Source organism: Clinocottus analis, unplaced genomic scaffold (assembly GCF_023055335.1).
Source record: "Clinocottus analis isolate CAN_PGR_092001 unplaced genomic scaffold, fCliAna1.0.p SCAF_21, whole genome shotgun sequence".
In the NCBI taxonomy this organism is placed as follows: domain Eukaryota; kingdom Metazoa; phylum Chordata; class Actinopteri; order Perciformes; family Cottidae; genus Clinocottus; species Clinocottus analis.
In genome coordinates this window covers 5,365,974-5,386,663 of record NW_027175943.1, presented here as the reverse complement: position 1 = coordinate 5,386,663, position 20,690 = coordinate 5,365,974, and the positions used below count along the sequence as shown (strand labels likewise).

The following is a 20,690-nucleotide window of genomic DNA, read 5'->3' as shown; positions in this document are numbered from 1 at the left end:
CCATTTGTGACCCGCACCGTATGTATCGTGACAGTCAGGTTACGAGCGGCTCCTACCTTTTTTTTTTTTAATTGGTGTCCGCGCTGTAGCAAGCTAGCGCCGCTGCTAGCTCTCCGCTCCTGCTGCCGCTACTGCTCCTCGTCCAGCTACCTTCGGCGGCTGTCTGGGAGCTAGCAGCCGCGCTAGCTGGCTACAGCGTGGAGCTAGCGGGGACACCCACCGACGGTAGCAGCGGCTTGTAACCCGACTTTCACGGTAGATATCGAGGACTTTCAACAATCGCTAAATAGAGACGTGGGACTTTCTCTGGGCTCGCTATCAATTCTTCATGTCTGTGGAGAAATATATCATGTTTTATCGGCTGGGAAGAACACGAGAGATGATTGTAGTGTGCGACAGGGAAGGCCTGATAGATGCCGGTGGCTGTGAGGAGAGGGCAACAATTTCATCATTGTTGTAAGACAATACTCTTCCTTCTCCTCCACCTTTCTTTTATTAATTCTTCCGTTTGATATTTTCCTCCTCACCACCGGTTGTCCTGAAAGCTGTAGTTAATTCAGCGGCCTTCACCCGAGACGGGCCTCCACTTCCTCACATCTAGCGCTCGGCGGCCCGGGAACCTCCGCACACACGTACTCCGGCGCTGACTATTGCCTCCCGCGGCTCCTCTGTGGTTGTGGAGGCCATGTTGTAGTTCAGCAGACGGTGTGAGCAGTCGTCCCTTCAGACGCTCCCCGGGCCGAGGCGGTGGACACAGAACAGCTGAACCCAATCAACCTATCGATCTTTGCCGGGCTACCTGGCGAGGCGGGCCTGGTGCACATGCTCGGCTGGCGGCAGAAAAAGTTTCCCCACCCCGACGTGTCTGTGTGTGTGTCTCTCTCTCTCTCTCTCTCTCTCTCTCTCTCTCTCTCTCTCTCTCTCTCTCTCTCTCTCTTTCTCTTTCTCTCTCTCTCTCTCTCACTCTCTCTTCCATCCTCTGTTTGACTTTACACCGGTTGCCATGGAGACCAGTGGTCCCATTTCTCCTTTCAAAGTGCTTCTTACTGTCAAGCTAGGTCTCTCTCTCTCTCTGTCTGTCTGTCTCTCTCTCTTTCTGTCTGTCTCTTTCTCTTTCTGTCTGTCTCTTTCTCTGTCTGTCTGTCTGTCTCTCTCTCTTTCTGTCTGTTTCTTTCTCTTTCTGTCTGTCTCTTTCTCTTTCTGTCTCTCTTTCTCTTTCTGTCTCTCTTTCTCTTTCTATCTGTCTCTCTTTCTCTGTCTCTTTCTCTTTCTCTCTGTCTCTCTCTCTTTCTGTCTGTCTCTCTTTCTCTCTCCCTCTCACACTGTCTCTCTTTCTCTTTCTGTCTGTCTCTCTCACTCTCTCTCTCTCTCTCTCTCTCTCTCTCTCTCTCTCTCTCTCTCTCTCTCTCTCTCTCTCTCTCTCTCTCACACACTGTCTCTCTCTCTCACCGTCTCTTTTCTGTCTCTCTCTCTTCAGCTTTTCCTCACAGTTTTACACCTCGTTGATCTTTCGGTGTGTCTTCGTCTCTCATTTGAAGGAGCTGCCTTTAACCTTTTTGAACATTCGAACAGCAGCAAACAACTCCCTGATAAGTAAAAGTAGATTTGGAGCAACGTCTACCTCGTGGTGTTTTCTGCGCTTCTCCTTGCTTTCTTGTCATAGCCGGGGCCAGAAGTGTGTGCTTTTGTGCGTGTTGGTGCATGTGAGTGTGACCCCACTGGTCACTGACCGGCTGATGCTCCCGTACGGCTGTACGCCCCCTCAGGTTCGCCCCTCAGGTAAACGCTGTTTCGCACTGTCAGCGCTTTTGCCGTAGTTCGCACTGTTAGCGCTTTTTCAGCGCCGTTAGCTGTGAGCCGGCGGCTCGCCGTCTCCACGTTGAGAGGCCATCCAAATGTTCACCATCTTGGACCCTGGCACCGTTTAGCTGACGCATGCACACCGATTGGTTGTTATTTACACTTGTATTTTCATACACTTATCTGATTTTGAGTTACTCGGTGCATTCAGCAACATCTTCATAATTCCCCCGACCGTCCTCTGCCTCAGAAAGCTGTGCTTCCTCTCCCTGCCAGGCACCTTTTTATATGCGCTCGCTTGACAGTAATGGACATGTGCCGTCATTCGGCTGTGTGTCTGTGTGTGAGTGGGTGTATGTGTGTGTGTGTGTGTGCGCATTGATGGTTTGAGAGACAGGTGAATGAGTGTCCTGAAATAATCCCAATTTGGGAGCTGTGACAGTTCAGGCGTTCAGTGTATATGTGGGCTGTGTGCATATTTAGTTCATATCAATTGTGGCTGGTTTTACCTCACTGGTTGCATCACTTTATTTCGTCGATGTTATGTAGCCAATTACATATGATTTAAATGTCCCCTTAAAAAACACACACACATAATATTGACAAGGGACTGCCTCCCATCCTCTAGGAAGGCTTTTTGGCAACTTGGCCGCATTGATTTGCTTCCATCCAGCTACATGAGGTACTGATGTTGGGCACTAAGGCCCAGCCCCAAAGTCAGCGTGCTCTAAAATCTAATTCAGGGTGCTTGCGTGCACTTGATAAGCTGAGTTACAGTAGAATTTAAGCAAAAACGTTCTTTCTGTAATTGGGGTATGGGAGCAAGATTTATTCCCACCTAGATTTTTACATGTCACTCCAGAGCAGCTGGAAGAAAGAACATGTCATTACTCTTAACAATGCGTCCCCGTATTTCAAAAAAGATTTCCAGTTCAATTAGACTCATACAAAGTAGCCTCTATAATTATGAATAAGTTTGATTTCCACCATTTTCCTGCGGTGACAATTCAGCCAAAGCCTTCCTTCTCGATTGCAGATGTGGGAACAGCATATTGTATCGCCACTAAATCAAATTACTTCTCCGCTGCAATTCATTTGCTCTGTTTTCCTGTGTTTTAGAAACGCACTCTTCGTTTGCTGTCCATTTGACTTCCATTGTCCCTTAATTAGGCAAGAACGCCAGCATAATTTTAGCTTTATAGCGTAATTCCGGACATGAAAGTGAAGTACGGACTCGGACACTGCATCCCCCGAGCCTCAGTGCTTTACTTTTTAATTTCAAAAAAAAAAAAAAAAAAGTTCACAAAAAAGTCCTGGGTGGAACAAGAATGTTTCAACATTCTTATTTCAAACCTATATTGGAGCTGTAAATATGTTAGGCTCATAGTATATTTCCATCACCGTTTCTTGACATAAGCACTTAAAGTCTAATATAGAAATAATATCCCGCATTAGCGGTTTATGGATTTTGGTGGTGCCAGGTGAGTCGGATTGATTTAGCTGCCCCGTCGCCCCCTCTACTCAGTCCCCTCTCTATTTCACTGAATCTATTGCAGCCACACATGCGCGTCCATACACCCTCAGCAACTCCCCAAAACTCCTGCAAATACCACACGCCTCCCCCCGTAACCCTGCCAAGCGATACTATGCTGTTTTAATTGCTCCCTCAAATCAAATCAATAACGGTGAGGCATGTGTTGGGGATGTGGGGCCAAAAAATCAATTGTTGCAGCTTCACGGCCGAGTCAGAGCGGGAGAAGGAGGAGTGGATTGAAGCGGTCCAGGAATCGATCGCCGAGACGCTCTCCGACTATGAAGTGGCGGAGAAGATCTGGTTCAACGAGGCCAACAGGAGCTGCGCCGACTGTCGCGCCGCGCGGCCGGAGTGGGCCTCCGTCAACCTGGGCGTGGTCGTCTGTAAGAAGTGTGCAGGTGAGAGTCCCGCCTTCGTAATGTCGTCTCGGGCTGACGCACACATGCCGGATGCATAGCTTACTCGTTAATAAACACCAGTATGCTTAAAGAAAAACGACATTGAAACACACGGCAATTGTGCAAAATGGTCACGGAGTCACGGATCAAATCTCGCCATTTGTCGGTGATCCATACTCGCCGATACATCCTTTTTTTGGTTGTTGTTGTTTTTGTTTTGTTACAGCAGCTGTTTCACATGAATCCAGATTATTCATATTTTATTGATGCAAATAATTATTGCCATTAGTAGTTTTAATGATGTATTATAAGCTGCTTAGAGCTAGTGTTGGGAAATTAAACGGGTTATAAATCCCTCTCTATTATTTAATTCATATAGCTGTTGAAAACATCTCCATCCAACAACTGGATCTATTCAAGCTTCTCGCCCCAAACTACATTTTTTTTTTTTTTTTCTACAAGATTACAGTTTAAAAACATCATGATATAGTTATTATTTACAAAAATATAAATACAAAATTTCACTGAACAGAGCCTGAACGCATCACAAAGTAACTGAATGTAACATCCGAAGGTAGAGGTACTAACTTCCTCCCGTTAATTTCAACAAGGATGGTTCATAGTGTATCAAGGATTAATGCTGATTTACTGATTGTATATATTTTTTACTCATATATCATGGTGGTAAAGTTGTATATCCATCACACATGGATGGTATAACTGTGTAATTACTCAGCAATTCCCATGCTTACCCGACCGTGAGGGCGGCATCTGAATGATCACAGATCCGCAGCGGTCCGTTTCACCGCCGCTGCCAATATACAGCATTGTGTGGACTGGACGCTAGCTGCATGGCTAAACCCCTTTTTTATATGATCGCTTTTAAAGAGCCCAGTGAAATGTTCACGAGATAAACCCGAGAGGTTTGCCAGATGACAAACAAGACAACACTTCATTTTATGAGTCAATCATTTTCTCCTTATTTCTTAGGAACTTTCCTGTAACGTTCTTTCTTTTCTGGGGCACTAATCACAGGAAAAAATAGAGACAAAGTAAATTGCATGTGTTCATTATTTATTACTTGAAACTTTCAGTGTTTCATTGTGAGCTTGCTTGTAAACTAATGTCACGTGCATGTTCAGTTGACCCGCTGTGCACTGGCTAGAATCTCCCACTATTTAACTCGTTTTTAATCTGATCGCTATTAAGTTTGCTTATTGAACCGTATGACTGTACTATTTTACTGTTAATTAACACACACACACACACACACACACACACACACACACACACACACACACACACAGCGTTTGCAACAAACTTCTTCAGGGTAATTAAGACCCCATGCTGCATTAATCGGGCTGTTGTTTGCTTGCCCGTTGTTTGTTTGTGCGAGTCGGCGCTCTCACCCAGAGGCCCTTTAGGAATAAGTTCTCAGGTGGTAAGCCACTTATGGGAGCTGGCATCTGGCCCCTGGACTCTCTAATCTATTTGGCAATACTGGACGGCTTAGATGAAATGACAACAGAGATTAAGCCGCGGGGCGAGAACTTGAGCGATCCCCAAACTGCCTCTCGACCCCGCTCCACATGATTACAGAGAAGCAGCGGCCATGCCTGATGTGGAGGGACGCCCGGTTGGGAGGTGTGTTTTTTTCTTCTTTTTTTTCCACGCTCCCATACACCCGCCCGCCCCCTCCCCGATCTTCTCCCGGCCTGAGATTTCTCCCAGAGTCATGAGTTTTAATGTGATTCCTCACCTCACCTCTGCAAAGCCCGTGTAATTGGTACGCATCAGATATCCAACATCCCTTTTTCAAACACCCTTAAATGATTTCATTTGCAGAGGGTGTTTAATATTACATTTTGTCGACACGCCGGGCGATATCTGCAACGGGGAGGAGGCTGTCCTCACACTGCGCTCTCCTTAAATTAGACGGCGGTCCATTTGGAATACCAATGACTGCTCATGCTTTTAATTAGCGCTCCCATGTCATGGACAATAAAGAGAAATGCTGAACAAGAGAAAGAGGAAGGAAGTAATGAGAAGACTAATGGTGAAAATGATTCCAGATTGGCTTCTCCTCTTTTCATGCCAAGACGGGATTAATGTTTTATAGACTTTAGCTTCGCTCTCTGATGTCGAGCGGCTTCATCTCCTGCCACAGCGTGTCTTCTTTACATGGTTTTGAAGGGCTGCCCATTATTTTCAATTTGATGAGAAATGTGATTTTTGAATATTAACATACAGATGAATCAGAAAACAATCAGATTGAAACCGGACTGGAAAAAAAAAGTTTGTTACAGGCATTCAGATTTTTTTGGGGGGGGATTACTCGAAGAGACACAAATTGTATTCGCGTTTGGCCCGTTTATTTTTTTTCTTCCCTTTCTAATAGAAAGTGAGAACGCAAATGAAAATATTTCATTCCTGGAAATGTATCAAATTATTATTTTTTGTTTGTGAAACTACTGTGTCTCTAATAATCAGCTAATTAAAACACAATCTCAGTAAAATAGTCTCAGTATTATTTTCACTGCCACTTCGGGGCAGCGCCTTTTAAATTGAACACAACAATATCACCTCATTCATTTCTTTAAGTATTCATAAATAGTTGCCTTGTCACACATACAGCAGACTTATGTTTTTGTCCACACAATCAATCCACTCTCTTTTTACCTCCATTTTGGTCTCCGCCTGGGAGAAATATCTGTTAATTTCCCACGTCTTTATCTACCTGCTACTCACAAAATGTGTGTTACAGTATTAATTATTGTCTCGTTCATCTGGTTAACCAGAGTCCCGACCCCGAAACGAGTCAAACTCCCTTTCCTCAGTGTTTACATCCCTCCAAAGACGGGGAGGCCCCTCGTCACCACCGTGGTATCGCAACGAACTTCCTCTAAACCGGGATGTGGAAAGCACATCGTCGACTCGACTTGCTGGAAACAGTTGCCGTGGTAACGCGCAGATGCAGCGCTCATTGCTTTGTTTCCTTCCTGACTCGTCGTCGGCTGAGTGGGAAATGTCACAAGTGCAGGGTGCTCCATGAACTGTCACAGAGAAAGTCTTTAATTGGGGGTTAAATCCTGAGTGTGGGTTGCGGTGTGGGTTTTTTTTCCCTGTTAAAAGCCACTTTGGTGGGATTTCCCCTTTTTTCTTTGCGTTGTTTTGGTTCCATCAGAAAGACGAAGACATTTACAACAAGCCATTTTTATATGTGAGGATCTCACCGTGTACCCGGTGGTGCATGCACACTTTTTTTTTTTTTTTCTCAGCTTCATTACCCTTACACAAGTGGAAATGGTCCTGTGGTGCCGTGAGGCTCGGAGGATGGAGAAATGCAGCCGCCGCCGCACAGAGTGAAATATGTTCGCTCCTTCACAGCTGAGAAGTGACAGAATCTCGCTCTTTGGGCTTTTTTTTTTTTTTTTTTTTTTTGGGGTCCAACTGGACTCATGTGATCTCAAAGATGTGACGTAGTCATTCCTCTGTCTTTTGGGAGGGGACGAATCAGACTCATACATCCACTGGGCTCGAGCACTGGGCCGAATAAACTGTCCGTTTTCAAAGAAATAATGAATTATGGACAATAAAAACAATGTGCCTGTTATTTCAAAGTGTGTGTGTGTGACTTGGAGCTGGCAGTTGGAGGTCGGCCATATAATGATAATGCATGTTCTTGTGAATTATTGCACTTATTTCCGATAAGTCTCTCACAAAACAGGGCAGTGACAAGTTCAATTCGAATTTTAGGTGTTCAAATAATGCTTTATTAGGATCGATTTTGCGACAAATGCGTCGGGAGTGCTTTTTTTTTTTTTTTTTTAAATAAAGCGCCCCACCAGTGCTCCTCTTACAGGTTTGATTGAAGAAAAGTAGGCTGTAATGCAAGTACAGTTAGATTGTTTTGTTCCACAAACTCATGCACGATTATTTTATAGGCAATTGCCGGTTATCAGCCGACCCAAGCATCCACACACTTTTCTCCCACAAAAGATGGAAGTATATAGCCTAAGGGAAGGAGGAAATATCTCCCATTTGTAGTCTCAAGGCTCAACTGAAACATTAGTATTGCTGAGAAGTGACCAGCATGGACTGGAGCCTTATATTATTATTGTTAGTGAGATCTAATCTTCTATCAACCCCCAGATTTGTGTTTTAAGACAGTTGACCAACTAATGAATCAGTTGAAACGAGAACATCCAATCAGGAAGCAATCAGACCAGTCAATTAATTTAATGGTTTGTTTCTGCTCAGAATAGACATGTTGAACGCCAGTATTCCTGAAGTAGGTAGAGTTAACAGTAATTACTCTTTTTAAAAAAAAACACAAAAAAAACGTCTTGCTTAAATTATGTTTTCTTCAATATAATCACGAGAATATAGATAATTTAATGATTTCCGGCATCTGCACTCACTAGATCTGTGTCAAGACGGCTTCTTCGCAGCTCAAGGCCCGTCGTTCTCGTTCACAGCTGCTCTACTTGAGCACAGCGCACGGTAATGAGCTCACGCCAAATCTAAATCTAAAATTATCCGCCTTTACACACAGGACAATAATTCACATTCACACATACGGCGTTTTTTCGTACTAATGTATTATGCATGTGCGCTCCGTCTTTGGCCATAAGCAACCCTTGAAGCCTCTCGTTCACCCAAATAAACAGGCCGACCCACAAACACAATGAATTACTCATGATTCATTAGCAATTAATGGCCCTCGTTCTGTGCTTTCATTTCCAATTAGGAGTGCTGAGGGGACTAAATATGTCTGTTGTGAGTGAGAGAAGGAGCTTCCAGTCATGCTCTGTTCCTCCGTCTCGTAACTGCCGCTTTTATTGTTTATTCCATCGCCGTCACCGGCGTCCGCGTGTGTGTGTTTGCGCGCACGCCGCGGAGAGTTTTCTCTCCGTATAAGTGAGCGTTAATTTCATTTAATTTCATTTCACGTGAATTCAAATCGTAGCCTGACAGCCGTGCATTTTTGAACGCGTCTAATTGAGAACGGCTTCGTAAGCCCGCGGGGAGGGGGGGGGGGGGGGGTTGTATGAGCTTCTGAGCGCGTGTGTTTTTGTGTATCTGCGAGAGCTCATGTGCGTCTTCTTCCTGTGCACCAGGGCAACACCGCTCCCTCGGCCCGAGTATCTCCAAAGTGCGGAGCTTGAAGTTGGACAGCAGCATCTGGAGCAACGAGCTGGTGGAGGTACATGCCGATTTTCTTACGCGCAGAAGCAAATTAGGTTCTCGCTTGATATGAAAGTCAGTGTTTTTGCATTAACTGCTTTTGCCGAGCTTCAAAGGCTTCATGAACTTAAAGCAAAACACACAGCGAAGACCTGAAAAACAAATCAACAAGTTTTCTTGCCAAGACGAACTCGACCACGATTTCGCGCTTGGCAAAGTGTTTGCTTCAAACCCGACTAATGGGTCTACAAGTGATTCTCACCGCTTTCCATTTTCTCCCACCCCCCTCTCAGCTCTTCCTGGAGGTGGGCAACAAGAATGCAAACAGTTTCTGGGCTGCCAATCTTCCCCTGGAGGAGGTGGTCCACAGCGGGGCTTCGGTGGAGCAGCGCGCCACCTTCATCCGCAGGAAGTACAGGGAGAGGAAGTACCGGAGGGTGCTGGAGGGCTTTCATGACCTGCAGGCGCTCAACCAGGTACAACCTTAATACACATGCTTCATTCAAAAGACTCCAATTCAACCTGGATTAGAAGAGAGGATCTTTTCAGGTATTTAGCAAGTATTCTGCTGACATATCTTCTGTTTGCTAGTGCACTACGACAGTGCAGTGAACCAACTAGAGTAGATGTGGTACAAGTACTGTCGCTGGTGCACAACTAAGATCTACAGCTTCCATACTCCCTCACTGCCGAGACGAGTGTTCCTCATGACATTTAAAGTCTTTCGGTCGTGTCTCATAAACATTGTGCTGTGGAGCGATCGGCTCACATGACCACCGAGGACTCAAACCACTTGCTGAGGTGGTCTGGGACGTCGTGATGCATCATCAAAGCCGCGGTGGCGTCTCTTACGTCCTCCTTTTTCTCGTCTCAACTTCGCAAATTGCGCAAGCGGGCTTTGCCCTTGAAGCACGGCAATATTGATAAAGCCCATACATGTATATTGGGAGTTTTTGATTTCCTCTTCTTTTAATTTCAAGCAGACTAGACAACAAGTGCATGGAGATGCAGTGTTGAGCTTTGTGGGCTGCAACGAGTGGATGTTAATGTATATTTTCACATCTCTGGAACATGGCATGCTCCCATTGCTGAATCCAACTTGTCCTGAACGCGTCTCTATTTTTCTGACCTTTTGACCCTCAGTACAACAGCGCCACAAGTCTGATCGATCTGTGCGAGGAGGTTGACGCTGAGGCCTCCTCCTCGACTTGGTGGTTGAGAGTTTATTGCTGCGGCGAAAAAAAAAAAAAAACTTTTTTTTTTTTTTTTTGGCTTCCCCTAAAAGAGAAGGTCTTAAAAGCACCGAGCACTGAGCCTCCAAACGGCTAAGTTTCCACCTGCGTCAGCATTTACGCAGATCAGCCCCCGTGTATTGTTTTCTCGTGCAGAAAGAGAGGGATGGAGATGTGTAGAGAGAGAGAGGGAGGGAGAGAGAGAGAGAGAGAGCGGGAATGAAGGGTGGAGGCAAGGGAGAGATATACCAGCTAGCTAAGTGGAAAAGTGGATTAGGATCCACAACAGAAACGCTTGGGTTGGTTTTATTGCGGCTTTGCTGGCCCTTTTGCGTGTGTGTGTGTGTGTATTTGGGAGTGTGTGATGTGTACATGCGTGTGAACATGTGTGCTGCACCACTAAGGATGTGTGAATTTGCTGTTCTAGTGTGAATTTTTTGCAGGAGATGAAGTGTGACAGCCACAGAGAGTGTGGCTGCCTAAAAGGGTTTGGGCAATGGAGAGGTTTGTTTGTGTGTATGTATATGTGCATGTGTGTGTGTGTGTGTATGTATATATGTGTGTGCTTGAGAGCAAGAAGAGAGAAAGAACGAGAAAAGGTGGAAGTGGGGGATTGTGCGTCTACTCTGCCTGAGATCAATGTGTCGTAGACGCATCACACACACCACGACTCAGCAGATGTGTGTACGTGTGCTAAAATTTAAGAGAAGTTCATTCATCTCAACTAAAAGTAATAAATCCTGCTCAACCTATAAGAAGAAAAAAAAAAAAACCCCACAAGAATAGCAAAAAAGTATTTTAAACATAAACAAGGACACTGAGTCTAATCTCATTGGACACATTGTTCCAGTTCTGTGTCACACTTACTTACCATTACACAAGTATGAATATGAAAAAATAAAAGCTATATAAAACCCATTCCTTCGGGAGTCGTCTCTGGAACAAAGACAATAATAGGAGCAATTTCCTCACTGACATTCATGCCATTCTGAAATCATGTGATGGCATTTTAACAAGTTTTATGGGCGCAGGGGTCACAAAACTCACTCGACACATACAGTCAATTGCCGTTTGAAAGTGTCAATTCGAGTAATGAAACGGAATTAAAAGGTAGTGAAGTGATCTACGCCTGACTGCGCCAATATGCCTCTTGCATAATCCCACCCGTTCATGCGGATTCTTTTGAGATGTTGTGCCGCCCTTCATCCGGTTTTCTCCATTTCATGCCCTCTCTTTATACGGCCCCTCTCTCGTGTCTCAGTCCCTTAACCCCCCCACCACCACCACCACCACCACCCGCTAGAAGCTCACATCCCAGTGACCTCCACGCAGTCTCTGCAGGCCACATGACCTAGAGAGGAGAGGGGGGGGGGTGTCAAAGGACCTTCTTATATCATTACACACGCAGACACGCATAAACCCTCTAGTGGCTGCAGTAATTGCTATGACACGGAAAGGTCATTTCCAGAGATGATACCGAATAAGGCCAGGTTGCTTGGGACTGTTTTGCCATAATCTGACCCGGTCTTGTGTGTGAGTAAGTGTGGATGAGAAAAGGACTAAAGACTATGTGACTAAACTACATATATATACCTTTTTTTTGCGTTTTCTGTTAAAGAAGAATGCGTTCTTGAAACAATGCACATGGATAGCAATGGATAAATCTGTGTGCATGGAAGGTCCTTTGTGTAGGAGGGCAGGTTATATTGACGTGTTTGTGTGTGTGTGTGTGTGTGCCCGGCCTTTTCCGCGCCTCACTTTCAGACGGATCTGGCTTGTTCGCGGCGGATCGATGCAGCTTACGGACCCGCTCCTGGTCCAATGAAAAAAAAAAGAAAAAAAGAAGAGGGGTCGCTCGTTGAAATCTCCCCATTTGCCACTCGACTCCTCGGTTGATCCACTTTGTCGCGGGTCGTCGTGCACAATGTCACGTCGATCGACTGGACTGATGCGAAGAGACGAGACGGCGGAGAGACACTATTCTCCCTCCGTCGGACTCTGCAATGTCGCACGGCTTTCACGCCGCGTGAAACGGTTTGAACAAAGCTCGTCTGCGCACACACCACAGTGCACATGTTCTCAGATATCTTTGATTGACATGCGAGTCGCAGCCTATCGCCGCCTGCTGCGGTGTTTGACGTTCAACTCGGCTCCTCCCAGGTTTCCTCCATTTTACTATGCAGTGAATTTGGGATTAGATGGCACAAGAGGTGGACCCAGAATCCGGCCTGGTCCACAATTTGCTTTTTTTCAAACAATTTTACACCAAAAAATATTGTTTTGCCACTTAGAGTACCCCGTAGCCTGTGGAGTAGAAGAGACCTCTAAGAAAATATCAGACTTAACGTTCATTATTACTTAAAATGTACACTTATAACAGGCTCTAGCAAGTTCTCCCCATCTTATGAAAGTGTTTTTTTTAAGTTGAAAACAAGACTTGAGGTCCAAGTTATGTTGTTTTCCCTCGAATTTAAAAAAAGAAAAACTGGAATTTCTAGAAAGGTGAGGACTGAAACGTTTTGCTTTGTGATTTTTCAGCCGGCATCCATCATCCTCGACTGAGACGATCAAGCCAGTTCTTTTCTGAAAGCTGGAATTAAGCAGATGTGGCGTTGAGTTTTATTGAGGACGAAAGCAGTCCCTTTGTTTATATATGAATATTTTCAAGAGACTAAAAACACATTGTTTTTATTTGTTTTACTGACAATTTTTGTGTACCGTTAAATTGCAGTTCAGGCCACTTCACAAACCTAATGTCTTTAAATTGTCATATTAGTTTTGTGTTTTCTATTGCATTGTCTGGTTTGTCAGTGTCATATTGTACATATTTTTGCACTCCTGATGTTTTCAAACCGAGTATTCGCTCCATGAATTCCTTTTTGCCTCAGTCTGCTCTTCTGTTGTTATTTGCTCATTTCATTTTATGCTTTTATTCCCACGTTTCTCTTCTTCCAATTTTAAACTGTTACTTTCATTATATTTAATATGGCCCATTTGTCCTGTTCTTATTTGCTATATTCCTTTTTTTTTTCACGGGGATTATAGATTTAATGATTCCCGCAGGGAGTGTTAAAATGTGATCTTATTTTAACTTCTCTTTTGAGATCAGCGGGCGGAACGCGAGTCTAAACTTTATATGGTTTTCTGATGCCGCTTTATGGACTCTTTGTCCTCTATCAACCTGGAATACCCGCAGAGCGACGGCCAGCGGCTTCTCCGACACGATTCACATTTCCGGGGGATTTTCACCCGTTCATTGTCTGGGATGTGGGCTTTTTTCTGAAAGCTACTTAAAAATGCAATGAGCGGCGGCGGCTGCACTTTCTCAGCCTTTTTATTAGTCAATCGCACTAATAAACGTTAAGCGACAGGTGGACTTACTCCAGTAAGATTCACGGCCAATAAAAATAAGCCCTTCGGCATTCACGTTGGAAATATGTCCAAATAAAGTCCAGTGTTATTCTGCTTAGACGTTATTTAAGAATTGTATGAATGGCGGCGACCTCACGGGGCCCGTAGACACAAAGCGAAGGCGCAGCACAGAGGAACTGTCCATGTGCTCTTCAACGCCGTCTTCTGTGTGTGTGTGTGTGTGTGTGTGTGTGCAGGCGCTGTGCGCAGCTGCGGTGTTGCCCGATGTGCTGCAGACCATGGCGCTGGTGTTCAGCGGGGCAGATGTTATGTGCGCCACCGGGGATCCAGCCTCCTCGACCCCGTACCTCTTGGCCCAACGGGCCGGACAGAAGCTACAGATGGAGTTCCTGCACCAGAACAAACTCTCTGGTAAGCAACTGGAGTTACTTCACACGCAGATTTACCACAGTTTGAAGCGGTGGGTGTTATTTTGTCGGCTGGAGTAACAACCAGATTATGGCAGATGTAGCCAGCGAGCTAATGTATGCTAACGCCTTGATTTGGTTTAAAACTCCCACTTGTCTGCTGACATTTTTCTAGCTGATTACTATCCCAAAAATGATTCTGCAAAATGGCTTTAAATATGCACTTAATGCCTTCATTAATTATATAAATGAATGATGCTGAAGCTGCATGTCCTAGACAAGAAGTTGGCATCCTGTGCTTTTTAAGCTAGAAAGGGATGCAAATTCACTCGAAATCAAAATGCACCTTTTTAATCAACTTCTTCTGGTTCGGCTCTTTGACATCTCAGTAAATATATCCCAACACACCTGTACGTACTCTTTCATTAAAAAGAGAAAAAGTGTTCCAGCTAGAATACTTTTCCATGGCCAGTGTTCGAGCCAGGTGAGATGCAAGACCATAAAAAGCAGCTGTGTACCAGAAGAACTCATAAATTCTCCTGGATTGACCAGGGAAAAAAAAACGAGCTGACGCACTCACATGAATCAGTGGAAAGCCTTTAAACTAGGTGTGCGAGTTGGGCTTTTACAACCGTCGGCGCCACGTATAGTCAGCCCCATTGTCTTTATACTTTTAACAAGCCAATCATGTTTAGAAGTCTCACTCGCCGCTGTGCCGCCACATTTATAAAAGCACAGTGGGTGTTTTTTGTTTCTTTTCCAGTGCCATGAATAGGAAATGAGGGCAGGAAAACCCACATTTGAAGTCAGCAAGTTCGAAGTAAAAAAATAAATAAATGGTCTCTCTCTCTCTGCTATCCCCCCCCCCCCCCCCCCACCCCCCACCCACCTCCACCCTCCAAGTCTCCTTTGTAATACCCACCTCATGTTCCCACCATCGGAGGCACGGCACAGATGTGCTGTGACGTGCAGCTTCCTCGTGACAAGTTTGTTTGTTTGGTTTCACACAGGGCTGATGATGAGAATATTAGATTAAAAGGAGCAAGAGGTCATTGGCGGTGGTTGAAAGGAGGGAAGGAAGGGGGGGGGGGGGAGGGGGGGCTTTCTCCGGGACTGTATTTTACATAATGTATGCGCTGCATCTGTGCACACTCGCCTGTGCAGTCCCTGTTAGGGACTCCTAATTGCTAGCTCGGGTCACCTGGGCGCCTTGGTGACGGCCATTACTTGGAGGTGTGCTATAAAACACACACATCCGGAGAGGCGGGCGGACACAAACACGCATTCACACGCGTGTCCGTGTCTATCGGAAATGTGTAGCATACTCGCGGTCTCCGTATGCTCATTATGTGTCTGGAAGCTGTCGGGCTTCATCATTAAAAAAAAACAACACAACAACAACAGAGAAATATGGAGCAAAGCAGACTCGTCCTATAGGAACGGATGTTCAACTAAACAGACCCAACTACTGCAGGCAGGAAGGACCTGGATCAGGGAGGTTACCAAGAACACAAATGCCACTCGATGGAGAGCTCACCTCAGGGTCAACAGTCACTCTGCCATGTCTAAACTCGCTGCACCGACCACGAGAAAGCGGCTCCTTAAATTCACCCAGATGCACCATTAACGATGGCGTCTTGTTTTTACATTGGAGGGAATATTTGCAGCTTTTTTACGAGGGTGTCCAATCAATGTCTTGTGTTCGTCTCCTCATGTGACAGGAGGCGTCGCGCACGAGCTAATGGCGGCGGCGGCGGCGGCGCCACGTGAGGGAAATCTGCAACATTGGTGTTGACTTTCAATTAATAAACATATCACGAAGTGTGCATATTGGCGGCACATTTCCGTGCATTAGAAAATGTTTCATGTAACGGTGTTGATGTTGACTCTTTGATATCTCACTGGAAACGAATCTTGAATGTCAATAAAATAGATGATACTCCTGACATTAAAACACAGAGTGAAGTTTACAAAGCATGAAGAGGACATCAGTCCTCCACCTTGTCTTTCCTCCTCCTGCTGATGTGATTGACGGCCTGCTGCTGTCAGACGGGGGAGGGCCTGTTCTGATCAGTTGCTAACTAAGCTAAACGGCCGGGTAGTGTACCGCCCTGAAAGATAGTCCTGCACTTGACTGATGATTTCAAATGTATTGAGAAACTCTCAAAACCAACGTAAGAGCTGTGTACCAAGGCACAGAAAAAGATTAGCTTACTCCTTGTTAGCATTACTAGCATACACACAATGTAACTAGCGTAAGCCAAAACTTAAGCTAGTTAGCTTAAGAAATACAGAGTTATTACAAATATTACAATTATTACAACTTGAATTAACCTTGTGCATCTTTAGGGGAGTGCTATTTCTCTAGTTAATAATCAAAATTGACCGTTTTTACCATAGATTCTCGACATTTAAGCTGCGCACGATACACAACTTCCTTTCAAACTCTGCGAGCCGCCTTCAAATTAAAGGCATACCTTGTTAAAACAGGAAACTAGATAAATGTAGCTTAAGGCTAGGCTAAAAAACCTGCAGCAAAAACAATAAACTTGATTGACTGGGTTACTCACAGTTGGTCTCTACTTTCGATGAAGTAATAACACGGAGGCTCCGTTGGCTTCGACACGTTCTCGGCACAGAGCGGAAAACGGAAACGTTACCGAGCGAAGATGACACTCGGCTCCGCGTTTGAGCGGCATCTCGAGCATGCCCCCTGGCTACCCAGGGAAATTCAAACTGAAGCAGCAGCCTGCAGTCGTTCCTGCCGCCGACTACGCCACCATCCCGTCAAACGACATGTCAAATGATAGTCAAATGTCGCGATTGATGGCGCTCACTCACAAGCTCGGTGCCCTCAGCTTGATTCAATTAAGTGTGGAAACGAATGCCAATCATCATCCTTCTTTTCTTTTTTTTCTTTTTTTGGTGGGCAGTGTTCTGTTCCCCGAAGAGCCTGAATTTTTATATCACTCCCACGCAGACATGAAGTTCTCTGGCACAGTGTACCATGAGGCGCGGCGGAGTATTGACCGACCCAATTTACACAGCGAACGAACGTGTGTGTGTGTTTTTCATTTCTTTATACGTGACAATATGTGCGCCGTCGTCTTTCGAGCAGGTTTAAAAAGCTGGTTGTAAAATAAATAGAATTTGTGAAACTACAGTGAAAACGGACCGTTTTTGTGTGCTGAAAAGATTAAGGCTTCACACAAAAAACCCTGTCCAAATTCCCTATTTGACATTTTCCTACTGCCGGACACATTGTCACATCACACAAAGCTGTGGAAAGTGGCGTCTCCATTGTTTTCGTGCATACGGCCCCTGGAGTTTGCAGGGGGGGAAAAAAAAACTTGTGAAAATTTTTAGATTAAACCAAAAAATTGAACTTTTTTTCAGCGGTTGTGTCTGGCAGAGACTGGGAACAATTCAATACCCATATGACACCCTCCCTGCTGTATAGCTTGGTGTTGAACACAGCGAAGATAGAGGGGGAGAGATGATAAAAGGAGCAACAGCGCAGCCGCTATCAAGGACAAAACAGAGTGCAGGGTGGTTTCAGAGACCTCAGCCTTGGGTTACAGTTGAAGTCCCGCACACGCAAGGTAACATAAGGACAGATAAAAGTATCTTATTTCTTTTAAAGCAATGTCTGCTGCCATGGTATTATATGCGCATACCTGCGGTGGCTGTGTGCTTAGTGTTCCCCCATTTTTATTTGATCTCATAAAGCACACATCCACAACTAGGGTGCACTTCAGGCCTTCACTCAACCGCCGCATGGTGCCGTAAACCAGCAACTATATTGAATGAAACGGCGGCAAACATGGTCCTTCACCAAATTCACTATCCCCCCGGCGGGAGACTTGAGCTAAGATGGCAATAAACAATCGGCAGACTGAACGGCGCTCTCTTCGCGACTGAAATCTGAATTGGAGTGTCTCTCCGTGTGAGGAAAACATCGCAGCGCCGTCTCCTCACAGTGTGAATCGTGCTCCCAATTTGTAGCAGTGAAAATAGAGAAAGCCCTCCATTTCCCCTGGTTATGGTGTATGAAAACAAAGCTGTCAGCATGCGTCTCCCAGAACCTCTCCCTCCACAGCGGCTCATTTGTAGCTCCAGCATTAGGACGTCCTCTGATGGCAGAGCATTGCGTCTTCATTAGCGCCCTCTCTCTCTCTCTCTCTCTCTCTCTCTCTCTCTGCATACGTCTGAGAGCGAGCAGGAGGGCCTCCACGGACCTAGTTGTCCCGCGCACACCTGCTCACCCCCAAAAAGCACCCTGGGATACTGCCGGAGCATCTTCATTTCCATATCCCCATCCCCAGATCCCAAATAAAGCCAATGGCAGCTCTCCGAGGTAGTGTCTACTCGCATTTTAGGCACTCCCGAGGGCAGCTTTAATGATGGATCTCTCCCTTATAGTCGACTGCTTCCACTGAGGTGGGTTCTTGTATATATTTTAAGTTCCTTCATCAATTTTCATGTCCAGTGTATTTCCATATTTCTTTGCTCGAGGAGCTTTATAAACCACGTTGAAAAATAGTTGAAATATCAATGGCCAAAGTGCAAAAACCTCCAAAAATGATCCTGGAAAAATGGGGGGAAACCGCCTATCTGCACTTGTCCTTAACACATGGCATTATGTAAGAAAACAACATGGGTTTTTTTTGCATTCTCAGATGCTTTTGCTCTTTTTCGACCATCGATGTGTAATATATGGTTTAACTATAAATATTTTGGAGTCCGTTTAAGCTAAATTCTAAAACGAACACACTGCCAACGTCAAGCTTGTTTCACAATAATCTATTTTGGCACAATTCATGTCTAACTGTGCTTTCGCCGGCGTCCGTCCTGTCACTTTCAAGTTGGAACACGGTGATGGTTATGACACCAGACACCCAAAAACGGTGGAGACTGTACTTTGATCTCGGTTGATAACACTTTTTGAACGCTACCTCACAGTCTAAGTGGTCGAGGAAACCAGTCTGTAAGTGGGCAGTTATTCCCGCTCCAACTATAATCAGAGTATCCAAGAAACTTTTGCACAAAATTGAAAGTCATTCTTGACAAAAGCATCAATTGACGGACTGAAACGCTAGTTGTGAATTCTCTTCAACAACAAAATGAGCATTGTGAAACCCAAAGTGTGTCCATTTCCAACATCCTGCTGGCTAAGTTAACAGGCGCGGAGTATACTGCTGGCTTTGCCAGTGTCGCTGTCACATCCAAGTTTGTGGCGTTAATGGACGACCCCGGGGGGGGACGGGTTTGGCCAACGAATAGTTTGTTAACTCCGGGAAAAAAGAAGTTTTTGGACATGCAAACTGTGTGCTGGTGCCACTGGTCCCTGTCTGACTGGAAGGACACGTTGGTAATTGGTTCCTAAATGCTGCAGGTGGGTAACATTACCAGCTGAGCTCCATGTGCCACTTGGCCTCTGTACGAGAACTCAGACTGGCCGGGTCCCTTTATGCCAGATACACACCTACCAAGCCCAGTCAGCTGATGTCAACACATATTAGATTAGTGCTTCACATCGAAGCGTCCGTGAAGACGTGTAACATCGACACTGGACTCTTTTAAGACTGGCCTAAAAACCTTTTCTATTCAGGAATGCGTTTCTGATTTTGTGTTAAATCATTGGCAGCTATTTCTTTTATTATTATAGTTCTAACTCTGTTTTGTTTTTGTTTTTTGCTATATATTGGCCCTGTGGCACGCTGAGAGTCTTTGAATAAAAGGTGCGGTACAAATAAAATGCATTATTTATACTAGACAGTAATTGAGTTTACTTGTCAGCGGTAGCGTCATGTGTCCGAACTCAAACACATGTTGACGCATGTCATTTGAAATCTGGAAATTGGATGTGCAACTTTATTTATTTATTTTGACACATTTCACAGTAAACATATTCATTTGACTCACTGTTCACATATAACATAAGAAATAGTGGACCTTTTTAAAGCGAGTGTTTGGTGCCTCACTGAAGAAAAGCAGCGCCACGCTTGTCACAAAACAAGAATGTATGCCGTTGGAACAATTTCTAAGATGCTTACCGTGGAAAAAAAAAAGAAGGAATGTACACATGCTAGCTTTAAGGTTGCTATCCGATTGCTTCACGAAACAACATGGGGTGTCGTGCAACAAGACAGTGAGTCCCTTTTCAGCTAATGTCTCCACTGGAAACACAACAATGTAAACATGTAAATTGTGTTTTATGGCAGCTCTTCCCTCCCCCCCCGAAGAGGACATTGCACTTTAAAACCCAGCTAAACCAGCAATGCCTCTTACTGTTGACATCATTCCGCTTCTTCTTCTTCTTCTTCTTAAATGACACACCGCGGATTTGGAGGCAAAGGCGTTTTCATTGTTGCCACCCAAGCATCCCCCGACGCTTCGAATCTCTGAATCTCACGGCACATTAAAAATGGATCCAGAAGGCTTTCTTGTGTGGATGATAAAAAGATGAACACACACATAGACACCGACGCCACATCAGATGCCCCGTTTCATCTCGAGTCCCCATTCCGCGGCGTTGTTGGGAGCATCGCAACGCTCCGACGCTCTTCTCGGCTGCTTGTTGACGTGCTTGTTTTGAACCTACACACACATTGTACGCCGGGCTATTAGCGGGCTCGGGGGGGGTCACGAGCAGCCGGTCTTTGTGACGCAGGGCTTTCCCCTGGTGGAGCGTCTGCATGTGGATGGTTTTAATTGTGTGCTTTTTGTCGGGTTTGTGTGTGGCCTCGGGGCTCAACGG

At 45.2% G+C, this 20,690-nt stretch overlaps 1 protein-coding gene across 1 annotated transcript in view; it reads left to right on the top strand.

Annotated features, from left to right (window-relative positions):
- Positions 1–20,690, top strand: part of arap2 (ArfGAP with RhoGAP domain, ankyrin repeat and PH domain 2) — a 104,041-nt gene that overhangs the window by 38,625 nt on the left and 44,726 nt on the right. Inside the window, exons 12-15 of the mRNA XM_068588239.1 lie at positions 3,533–3,732; positions 8,853–8,938; positions 9,213–9,395; positions 13,760–13,934. Of these exons, the coding sequence (XP_068444340.1) occupies positions 3,533–3,732; positions 8,853–8,938; positions 9,213–9,395; positions 13,760–13,934 (644 nt within the window). The remainder of the gene's footprint in view (positions 1–3,532; positions 3,733–8,852; positions 8,939–9,212; positions 9,396–13,759; positions 13,935–20,690) is intronic.